General features: G+C 36.4%; 2 protein-coding genes across 4 annotated transcripts in view; both read left to right on the top strand.

Moving 5' to 3' along the window:
* Positions 5,003–8,771, top strand: LOC109832473 (pentatricopeptide repeat-containing protein At1g20300, mitochondrial). Its single transcript, XM_020399829.1, has 2 exons — positions 5,003–6,589; positions 8,238–8,771. The coding sequence occupies exons 1-2, from the start codon at positions 5,003–5,005 to the stop codon at positions 8,247–8,249; spliced, it is 1,599 nt and encodes a 532-aa protein (XP_020255418.1). The 3' UTR covers positions 8,250–8,771.
* Positions 10,592–12,405, top strand: part of LOC109821869 — an 8,828-nt gene continuing 7,014 nt past the window's right edge. The window contains exons 1-4 of one of the 3 annotated variants that reach the window (XM_020388025.1): positions 10,592–10,792; positions 10,868–10,981; positions 11,606–11,677; positions 11,755–11,945. In XM_020388025.1, coding sequence (XP_020243614.1) covers positions 10,717–10,792; positions 10,868–10,981; positions 11,606–11,677; positions 11,755–11,945 — 453 coding nt within the window. In that variant the 5' untranslated portion in view covers positions 10,592–10,716. Of the gene's footprint in view, positions 10,797–10,867; positions 10,982–11,019; positions 11,506–11,605; positions 11,678–11,754; positions 11,946–12,405 lie in introns of those variants that run through there. The other 2 variants (XM_020388032.1, XM_020388035.1) reach the window with 2 other exon arrangements.

Here is a 12,405-nt window from a genome sequence, read left to right as displayed (position 1 = left end):
ACTTATTTTTCAAATCAAAACAATATTTGGCCAAATGACCAAAACGACCACAAATATCACATTTAAACACATGAGCATGCTTATGACAAGGAGCATTAAAATTCTTATGTTTGTGTGCATCATAACAAAACTTAGCTAAATGACCTTGACGGCCGCAAATTGAACACTTATAAGTTTTGCTATACATGTGTGCATAATGAGTGGATGATTTTGACTTAGCACACATATCCATATCCATAAGCCTCTTATGATTATTAATGCATGTTTTCAAAGTTGAATCTAAAGATGAAATGCTTTTATTCATAAGATTCAAATCTTCATTTTTAGGCACATATGCATTTTTAGAAGTAGAACATAAATAGTCATTTATAAATGAAGCAGTATCATTTTGTATGTTCTCTACTTCTAACATGGCATTATCTTTTTCATGAGATAAGCTAGTTATAGATGTGTTTAATTTTTCATTTTCCAAAATTAACATGTCATTGTTTTCTTTAAGCATGGTATTTTCTTTTGCAATGACATCCAATTTTGACACTAGCTCCCCATGATCGAATTCTAAATTATCATGCTTGCTTTTTAAATCAATAAAATCTTTATGCAAATTAGTGTAGGCATGCATTAATCTATCATATGCACAAGCGAGTTCATTGATGGATATATCACTTTCGGATTCCGAATCGCTTACCACACTAGGGCTATCGCCTAGTGGACGTGTGCATGATGATGCTCCACACTCACTTGAAGAATAATCCTCCAAACTACGTTGGATTTCCTCCAAGTTGCCTTGATGTGCTTCTATGAATTTCCATAAATTGTAAGCACTATCAAAATGAACAAATTTGTTAGAAAATGATGAGTCAAAGGCATTAAGCAAATATTCTAACAAAAGCTTGTTCATATTAAACATTCTTTTATCATTGCTACTCCACTTAGATTTTTCCGAAGTGGGTATAATATAAGCATTTTCAATAACTTCCCATAAATCGGATTGTTTAGATCTAACAAATATGTTAAATCTAGAACACCATTGGTCATAGGGGAGATTATCTATTTTAGGAGCAACAATAGGATCATAGCCTAAACAAGATGCACAATGTATGTCCATAATAAGAAAATGTATGCAAGCAAGATACAAATAAAGCTCAAAATTAGATTAGCACAATAAGCTAACTTGGATCTTTAACTCAAGGCGATTAGACCTTAAATCAAAGAGCACCATCTAATCCGATTTTATGCTAATTAAAACTAATTAATAAGTTATCCTAGCAAGTATGAAATACAACAAGTTATATGAGCTAGGATAAGCAATATGAACAACAAGATATATCCTAACAAAGAGATATATATGCAAGGATATATAAACTAAGGGTGATATAAACATAAACAAGATAAACAAGATAGTGGATAATATGAACTAAGAGCAAATGACAAAGGCGATATAAACAATAGGCATGAATGTAAAAGAACGCCAATGACAAACTCAAACACACGATATGATCATGGAGTTCGGACCTTCCGTCCTACGTCTCCGCTCCCCACTCCCGGGGAGAATCCACTATCACAACCGGGTTTTCTACGTTCACCCGAATAACGTTTACACCTCACAATTTCTCTCACGGAGTTCGGTCCCCACGACCTACGTCTCCGCTCCTCACCTCGAGGAGATCTACACTATACACTCTCACAATGTGGCTACACTCCACCCTCACAATACGGTTTTTTAGTTCACCGAAAACTTCACAACACACTCAATGTAACAAATATAAATTTGTTCTCAACTATGGATGAGAACACAATGAAAGCTCACACTCAATGTTACAACTCTCACAATCCCAAATATATTATGAATGTAACTACAATAAGCTCAAGTGGGTGTGTGTAACAATGAGATAAAATCAAATCTAAACTCAATACAAAATTAGCTTTAATAGAGATGATAATTAACAAATAATTAATACATAAAAGCTAGAGTTAAGTTTAGGAAAACTTCTCTAGATGACAAGAGAGAGATGGATTGAATGCCCAAAATGTAATTGATAATCTCCTCAAGCTCTTGTAAAACAGATTCACCAAACTGAAACACTCAAATGCTTAAAAGCTTATAAACACACTTAAACCAACTTAAACCCTTGATTAAAACTCTTTAAAACATTTCTTGCTTACATGAAAACTGAGATCAAAGAGGGTTTTTATAGCCTCCAAGACCTCACCCAAAAACCCAAACAAAATGACCAAAAAACCATTCAGGAAAATCGCGGTCGACCGCGAGCAAAGAAAGAAGCGGAGAAAAGTTCCAGACAGTTCGTCGGTCGACCGGCGGAAAAATCGGTCGACCGGCGGTACTGTAGCAGGTACATCTAATTTTATAAAATCGGTTAAAAATAGTAAAACAGATCCAAAAATTATGAAATTTTGAAGAAAAGTTCTAGACATGTATACAAACATGTTAGAGAAATAATTTCTGAAAAATATTTTCCCAGTTGAGAGAAATAAATGTTTGAACACAGAAATATAGTTTCTGAAAATCTGCTGTGATATACGATTTTGTAAAATCAATTAGGCATAGTAAATCAACTCCAAAAATAGTAAAAACTGGATGAAAGTTTCTAAACATGCAGATAAACATGTCAGAGAAAGAATTTTTCAAATATCACTTCTCATTTATGAAAAATCATCAGTTTTATAAAACATGCACGAACATGTGCATGAACGAAAACGTGAATTTGTAAATTCCTTTAAACATAACAAATCAATTCCAAACTTGATGAAACTTTGAGAAATGTTTGCAAATGATATTTTGAACATGTTACAAAAAGAATTTTCTAATTTGCATTTCTCAATTGTGAAATCTCATTATTTTGCAAAAGTATTCAAAACATGAAAAACCCAAAACCATGCATGTATATATATAACTATATATATACATAGAAACCAAATACGTGTGTGTATATGATATTGAGCTTAAGGTACTTAACACACATAATATAAAACCTAAACTAAATTACCCAAGCAATGATCTTGATCTTCAATAAGCTTGACTTGGTACACTTTGCGGATGAAGCTTGAACTTGATCTTTTGGATATGATCGTTGAAGCGCAATCCATCCATCCTCCAACTACGTTGTTTGTCTACAATACATAGGAATACACAAACACTAGACAAACAACATTAGTAGTAAATTGTTTGTAAATCATCATCAAAACAAGAAGGCCAACAAAAAGGTCACACCCGAATCTCGTTTTTGGCCTTATTTCAAGGTATTAAAATTTAAATACACTATATAAGTCTTCATTCATTATTATTATAATTTTAAAGTCACATTTCATATATGTTAATAGGAATATATAGGACTGTATCGGTGCTATTTATGGGACCCACATTCCATGTATGGTGTATGGCGAGGACCAAACTCCATATCATAATAGACATGCCTATCTTTCTCAAAATATCCTTACAACATGCACATTTGATCTTGGGTTTATTTATGTCTTAGTGGGATGGGAGGGATCTGCCAATGATTCACGGGTCTTGAAGGATGCAATGAGTAGAAGTGCATGCAATCTTCCACTCCCAAATGGTAAATATTTTTTTATCAAATTGTTAGATTTTATATTTATTGATTATAATTCTAAAGAAATATTAATGCAGGTAAATTTTATCTAGTTGATTGTGGTTACCCAAATAGGCTATAATTCTTGGCTCCATTTTGGGGTACAAGGTACCACCTTAAAGAGTTTGGTCCAGCTAACAACCGTCAGCGATCACACAATGCTCATGAGTTATTCAACCATCGACATGCATCTCTTAGAAATTGTATTGAACGTATTTTTGGCGTTTTCAAGTCTAGGTTTACTATTTTTAAGTCTCAACCTCCAGGTTTTCCATATGAGACTCAAAAAAGTATGATCTGGGTATGTATCGGTCTACATAATTTTCTGAAGATGGAGAACTCTAACGATGACTTTGAAGTTTCTGATCTTCCTCCAGAGGCACCACGCAATGTTGCTTCGATTGATGGTGATTCTAATGAGGACGATGACCTACAAACTCAACAAGCACAGTGGACAACTACATCACGTTGGAGAGAACAAATGACAAACACAATGTGGGAGGATGAGACAAACGTAGCCCAAGGAGTCTAGCAAAGTTATATGCTGGTAGATTATATTTGTAACAGTTAAGATTTAAGTTACTGACTTAGACTTTATTTGTAATAGTGGTGACTTTATTATCATCATTAATAAATGTAGGAATGATTAAATAATTATTACAATTAAAATTTTTGTTAATATAGCATAATAGTTAAAATAAACATCAATATATTCAAAGATTGATTAATATTAATATTATTAATATTATTATATTATTTTTAATATTTTATATTAAAATAATCTTAAGGATAATATTAATATATATTATAATTATTATTTATTTAATCATTTGATGTAATATCAAGTTAAACTTGAACTTAATTGATCTATAAATATCATATTATAAAAAGATGTCATACCAATTGTCTCATTATTCCATTTTATCCTACTTTATCCCACTCAAATTATCATATTGGAACAATTTAACCCAATTTGCCCCAGAGTGAACACTCAGGGCCTGTTTGGATTCGTAGGGGGTGAAGGGAAGTTAAGGGAAACTGAGTGAAGGGAAGGGAAAGGAAAGGAAGGGAAGGGAAGGGAATTCCCTTCCCCTTGGTTACACCCCAATTTGGGGGGTAACAATTTTTATACTATTAGGGGGTGAACCAAGGTGAATGGAGGTGAATTAACTTCACCTCCTAAGTGTTCCCAAACAAGGTGAATGGAGGTGAATGGTTCCCCTACCTTCCCTTCACCCTCATTCCCCTCAATCCAAACAAGCCCTCAGGGAATGCGGACCCGACCCGCTTTGAACCCTTGGATGATCCACTCTGGATTTGGCCCACGTAAAACATCATTAATCATCTTCTCCTAAAACCCTCGAGCGTGTAAGCACGGCTCAGTCGCCATGGCCACCTCCTCCTCCCTCCTCAAACCAAAACCCTCATCCTCTCTCTCAAACGTCACCCTCCTCAGATTCCTCTGCGCTTCACCTCGCATTCCATCAGACAATCCCAATCCCGAGCCCGAGCTCTCTCTAACTCGCCTTCAGAATCCAAACTCCTCGACTCTTCTCCTCCCTCATCAAAACCCACCACTCCTTCCCACCTCCCTTCACTTCCCCTGCCCCAGCCTTCACCATCCCCTCCCTCTCCTCCTCCCTCTCCGTTCTCTCCCTCCCTCTCCCCTCCACATCCCCTCCCTCCTCCTCCGCCGCTTCTCCATCCTCCGCCACGGCCTCCCCTTCCCCCAACTCCTCTCCTTTTTCAATTGGTGGGTTGAAACCTCAAAAACCCCCGAAACCCATTTCGCCCACGAAGCGTTTGTCGAAATGCTCGACCTAGCCGCCAAACACCAACACTTCGAAATTTCATGGCATATTCTCAACACAATGAAATCTATATCCATTCCCATCCCTAGCTCCGCATTTTCTGCCCTAATTCGGCGATATGCACGTGCTGGGCTTCCGGAAGAAGCCATTAATGCATTTCATCGGATGGGTGATTATGGGCTCGAGCCATCGAGTTCTTCGTTCTCTCTATTGATCTCCTCGCTAGCAAAGAAGAGGTTTGGAAAGGAGGCACAAGAGGTTTTTGATTCCTTGAAGGAGAGGTTTTCACCCGATGTGGTTGTGTACTCTGCTTTGATTCATGCTTGGTGCCGAGCGGGGAAGATTGAGGAGGCAGAGAGGGTTTTTGTTGAGATGAAGAAGGGTGGGGTTTGTCCGAATGTGTATACTTATACCACGGTTATCGATGCGTTGTGTCGATGTGGGCAGATTCCGAGAGCTCAGGAGGTTTTGTGTCAGATGATTGATGCAGGTATTAAGCCCAATGCCGCAACGTTCAATAATTTGATACGTGCTCATGTTAAGTCAGGCAGAACGGAGCAAGTGCTTCAGGTGCATAATCAGATGAAACAGTTGTTGATCGAGCCAGATGTGATTACCCATAATTTTATAATTGATGCACATTGTGCGAAAGGGCAGAGGAACCTTGATGCTGCATTGAAGGTTTTGAATGTGATGATTGCTAAGGGTTGTTCACCGAATGCACACTCGTTCAATCCTATTTTTAGGTGCATTCTTGACGTCGGAGATGTTGGCGCTGCTCATAGATTGTACGATAAGATGAGGGATATCAAATGCAAGCCAAATACTGTGACATATAATTTGTTGATGGAGTTGTTTAGTAAGGAGAAGTCGACTGATATGATGATAAGAATGAAGAAGGAGATGGATGAAGATGGGATTGAGCCTAATGTGAACACGTATGGGGTGCTTATAAAGGCATTTTGTGGGAGGGGGCACTGGAAAAAGGCATACCAGTTGTTGAGGGAGATGGTGGAGGAGAAATGCTTGAAGCCCACGATTCCGGTGTATGAGATGGTGTTGGCATTGTTGAGGAGGGCAGGGCAGTTGAAGAAGCATGGGGAGCTCGTCGAGAAGATGACAGAGCGAGGATTCATGGCTCGGTCTTTTAGCCGATGGATTCTGGTAAAGATTTCTGAGCTCATTCTATTATTTAATTGTGTTCTTTCCTTTTTTGACATCTTGCAATTGATCAAATTGATAATAAAGAACAAGAAGAAAATATTGTGCTCTCTCATGCTGCACTGTAATCTCCCTTGAAGGGAAGAATGCAGCTTGTGCTGAGGTGAATCCTAATCATGAGTAGCAGAATACACTTCCCAGTTTATGTGCACTCTCCAATTTATGTGCTCTCTCTTGTCATCAACTGAAAATGTGAACGATGGATGCAATAAGATGTTTCAAACTTGTTATAACAGTGGTTTACCTTATTCCCCAGGATATTCAGTTGCTTAGTTTTCTCTTTAATCATAGCTTTGGACATCTTCCATTTCCCTTCTCATTCGGTAGATGAAATAAACTGTAGATTCTAGGTCATGATGGTTATTCGAACCTTTTCAAAATCTTCTATTATATAAAGTTCTTGATCATTGTTTAGTAGTGTCATTAATTGGTTTTGGTTCTTATTGAAGCAATATGATTCATTAATGAGTACAACCTGTTAATATAGTGTACAATTAGACACCGTGCTACTTTCTACTCAGCTGAGTCAGTACCATCTTACAAATCATAATAACACAGATCACACCACATTACCCTAACTAATCACTATCAAGCTGTAAAATATGGAATGCTTTAGAAATTTTAGAAGAGAAAATAGGGGACAGAAGTTAGGAAATCGCACCCTCGTTCAGATAATCTTTTATCTCATTGATAAAAAAGGGTGGCCCTTTCCTGAGATAACCAGGCCCTTTATTAGCAACTCCAATCAGAATGGATAAACAAATTAGATCTCAGTTAATTAATCCTACTTTAAAGAGAAGAATGAAGTATAAAAGATAAAATTAAATTCAACCAGAACTAAATTAACCAAATCTAAAATTGTTTATTAGCTAAAATGGGTCAAGTGATATGCCATATGGATGACGTCTGATTGGCTCAAGCAGCATAAAGCAGGGTAAATGACAGGCTGCATGAATCCAATTGCTCGTCACATTCTTGATCATTCATATAGCTTTCTGTGATGCTAATATTGGAACATTCGATCTTATCGACTGCATAACATGAACAAACAGTGTTTGCAGTGCACGCATTCAGTATGTCAATGTGAGGTATAATAAGACTAATTTAATCATCGTTCAAATTCTATGAGCTTGAGATGTATGCTTTTCTCTCTCTGTATTCCCACTACTTATGTGAAAACTTTCACATGCAAACTCCCTAGTTTATATTGGATCACTCATGTAATCACGTCAAAAATATTGCTGCTGGAAATCTGGGGTGCACATAGTTCAATGTGAATATATCTGCAAGAGTACGACCTCATGGGCATATATGCCTCTGTATTTATAGATATGCATAAAAACCAGAGGTAACTGGGATAAATAAAGTGCAATGATGTTTACATAGCTGCGATTGTTTCACTAGCAGACTGTTTCAGTTTTTAATCTGTTTATACTTATTTTATGTCTAAAAACACGTATTCTGAACTGTTAGATCCTTGTTATTAGAGGAACAAACATTCTGTTTTTCTTTTCATGCTATATTATGTTCTGATAATAAGTGTTCATTTTGTGCATAATTCAGATACTAATATTAGGTGCCTTATTGCCAGATTATGAAGTAGACGCTCTACTTGTGAGGTGTATATTGTTGAAACTATTGCCAATAGGGGAAGTTGACTACTCTGTTGGTTGTTGCTAGATTGGATCAAGTAGATGCTATCAATTACTACTCAATAGCATTAGTGGTGCATCAAACGAATATCAATCCTCTCCCGATTAAGGTGCATCTATGTATAACTTTGGAAACCTTGTGGCCCTGGGTTGAGATTGAATAACTTCATATTCATTCAGAAAGAAGTCATGGAGATTCTTTTACGTAAAAAGGGGTAGTAGTGCAAATTCAAGATATAGCTAAATTGATCTTGCTTGATACGAGAAAGTTTCCTCATCAGTCGCACCTATTGTTTAAATTACATTACATTTTATCTGTAAGCGCAGCTTATTTAGTTGTCCGATTAAAGTATTCCATCGACTGTATGTTCTTGTTCTAATTATCTCATGGAACTGCAGTGTAAAATCCTTGAGTGGTGGCTGTTATGTACAGGAGAGCTAGATATCAACAATACATTGCTTGTTAGCACTAACATTATGCTAAGAGATCAACTTTTGTGGTCTATGAGTCTATTACAGTTAACTCAGAAACTACAGAAACATGGTCATGCTGCAGAGACTACAGAGGTGTGGTTGCAATGAAAATTGGTCATATTTTGGGAAACCGATAATGCTTGATATATTATAGAAACATGTCAAGTGAACGGATATTGAGAAAATTATTAAAAAGAGTGAAATTAATTAGACTATCTTATTGATAATTTTAACTGAGTCAAATCATTCATGACTATAAGATTTCATTATGCTTTAATATTTGCTTCTGAAAATAAAAATATAATAGCAGATTTAAAACTTTTTTATGATAACTTTTATTTCAACTACGTCATGTGTATAAAATTATGGGAGTCAGATTCTCTCCACTATCAGAGAAGTAGTAGAGGGACCATCATTTTGATTATCTATTTGATGGTTAAATTTTATTTTTAATTGCAGATAAGGAATTAATGCAATTCATAAGGGTATGGTGAGCGTTAGATTTAGCAAGAATCATAGTCACTCGCTACATGATCAACCGTTGTTATCAAAAGTAGTGGTCTTTTCGCTAGAAAAATCTACTTTTCCTTAAAAAGAGTGTAATAGTAGATATTCCTCTCTTTTTTACCTACTCAATACATCTCAACTCATTCTTCTTCTTCTTCTTTTTTTATAGTTTTGGAAACCACCTTATCATTATATAGAAATCATCTTTCATTTTCTATTTATACTTAAACCATCCTTAAAGTTGGTTTTTGTCGAATCAACCTCCTCCTAGCTAAATTTTACTAAAAGTAAAAGATAACCTTAAAAATGCATGTTTAACCTACGTGACTAGTATCCTAATTAGACTTGAACTTTAACAAAAGAGTCACCCATCTTAAATATGAGTTTTTAACGGTATTTTTGGGCTTTTAGTGAAAATTTTGACTTTGAAATGGTTGATTGGAACAAAATCCATTTTAAAGATGATTTACATATAAATTAAAAATAAAAAGTGATTTCTATATAGGCACTGTTTGGCAACCAAAAAAAGTATCTTATCTATGAGCTTGTGTCTTATTGACTTGGTCAATAAGCTAGTAGAGCTGTTTGGTGACAAAAAATAAGAGAAGATTATTTTAGAGATTGTGTCTTTTGCAAGTAGCTTTTGAAAAGCTACCTCAAGTAACGTTTGTCTTTAGGAATGAGCTGCCAATTTTTATCTTCCATTTTTGCCCCTAATAATTCTAATTTTATATCAATAATATTGCATGTTTTTTTTAGTCATTTAATAAACTTAAGCTAGTTGTACAGCTACTTTTGCCAAACAGCTCTAGTCAATCAGCTAGCTACACAGCTAACAGCTTTCAGCTACAATTTCACAGCTTTCAGCTAGTTTAACAGCTTTCAGCTATAATCTCGCAGCTTTCAGCTAGTTTTGCCAAACAGAGCCATAATGACCTTATTTTTAAGTTGATTTATAGGAAAAACCCAAAATGCTTATCCTCACTTAGTTGGTTCACAAGAGAGATAAATATCAAAATTAGAGTAGGTAAGTGGTAATAAATGAGTTAAGAGGAGCTAACTATTAGGATCTTAGTCAAATTAGACACCAAACGTCTTCTTGAATTATATATTAAAAACACGTAAACGCACCCCACCCCCGGGGGAACCTCTCTCCTCTTTTGATTTTCGCAAAGACAACTCTCTCTTCTTTTGTTTTTTAAACAAATTTAGATGTTTGAGGGACTTTAGTTAAAATTATTAAGATCATAGGGTGCAGCACACAATAAAAACGTTTGAGGGTCTTAGATGAGAACAACCCTAAATATTAGTGAAGATATGTACAAGGGGTTATCTGCAATTTAACATCCAAACTTCTTTATATTCTTCGTCTTCAACCTCAGTGGATCACCGCCCGCTAACCCTCACCTCCTCCGAAATCTCATCAAATAGTCATCAATGGAGTTCGAAGCCCTGCGCTCGCTCTCCTCGAGAACCATGCGGAGACCCAACCATGTCCAAATTCAGAGCAAAGGCGAGTACGAATCTTTCTCAATTTCTCCCATTTTTTCGGTTTTTTATCCTGATTTTGGATTTGGGTTTGGTTCAGATCCTGAGAAAATGCAGCAGGATCCTTTGAAATCGATGGTATTCACGAGGGGTTTTATGATAAAGTTGCTGCTAGTGTCGGCAATCGTGTGGATCAGCGTTGGCTTCTTAACTGGTAATTTTTATAGAAAACTTGCATTTGAAATTTTTTTTATGCTTATTTAAAATTGTGACGTGGGTGGTGTTGGGCAATTGTTTCTATTCTTGAAGTACGAATTTGCAAGCATAAGGACCCAGTTATTTCAGATGAATGGGTGACGTTGGGCAAATTAGAAACTTCCTGCTTTTAACTCTATTTAAATGACTAAGCACACCCTAAAAAGACAAGTTATATCCATCTTGGATATTCCAAGTTCCGTCGAAAAAAGAAATTACAGATGACTGATTATTTTTATGTGTGAGTAAATGGTCCTGGTCCCACCACACTCTTGGCTGGTGTATAGTTGACGATGCGCACGCCTGAGCTGTCAGCTATTATCGATCTGGGTTGAAGGAGCTTGGATGTTTATCAATCAGCAACACACCAGACAAGAGTATAGAGGAACACACGAACCCCCGTTTACGCTCTCCCTTCCATGACCAACAGTACTGCTGCCAAGACATGTCGTTTTTCCATTCTGCTCGTCTCTATTTAGATAGGTCTAAGTGCTTACAATTTCTGGTGATCCTTATGATTAAGCTGATTAAAACATGGCTTTGCATTTGACCTGAATTGTTTCTATTTCTTCATTAATTGCAGCTCTTTATAAAAGAGAGAGCAAGGTGCTCAGTATCTTAGACACGATGGCACTTACACCAAAGCCACAACACCGTAAGTAAGGTTGTGGTTCTATATTATCCAAAGAGTTTTTCTATTGAAGCTGGTCTGATGTTTGCATTCTCTTACAGGTTGCACAATACCTCTTGCAGACGACCCAGATGCTGTGGTAATTCCAGAGAAGACTCCTGATAAGATTCCAGAGACTTTATCATATATATCAGTTGATCAGAGAGCAAGTACAATGTCACCACCCCTATTTGGAGGGAATCAAAACTGGTCGCAGAGAGAGGAGAGCTTTAAACTGAAAAAAACTATGAAGGTAAACGATTCACATTAAGATAAATTGTCATGTTCTCTATGAAATGTTATATATAGATATATCTCTGGGACCACTAGATTTGAGTAACAACTCATTTAGCAATTTATTGTGAATCCTTAATCTACATGTGGTGTCAATCTTCTCCAGTACTTTCATTTTGTTAAATGGGTTACCAAGAGATAAGTAAGTGGTGAGGCCCACTCCAATATTCACATCGAAGTAGGTAAACCTCACATTCTATCTCTCGCCAACTCGTTTTGCTAAATGAGTTGTTACTTAAATCTAGCGCGTGCGCGCGCACACACACACACTAACATATATATATATATATATATATAGAGGCCCACTCCAATATTCACATCGAAGTAGGTAAACCTCACATTCTATCTCTCGCCAACTCGTTTTGCTAAATGAGTTGTTACTTAAATCTAGCGCGTGCGCGCGCACACACACACACTAA

This window comes from Asparagus officinalis, chromosome 1 (assembly GCF_001876935.1).
Source record: "Asparagus officinalis chromosome 1, Aspof.V1, whole genome shotgun sequence".
Taxonomy (NCBI): domain Eukaryota; kingdom Viridiplantae; phylum Streptophyta; class Magnoliopsida; order Asparagales; family Asparagaceae; genus Asparagus; species Asparagus officinalis.
This window is presented reverse-complemented; position numbering and strand designations above follow the sequence as displayed.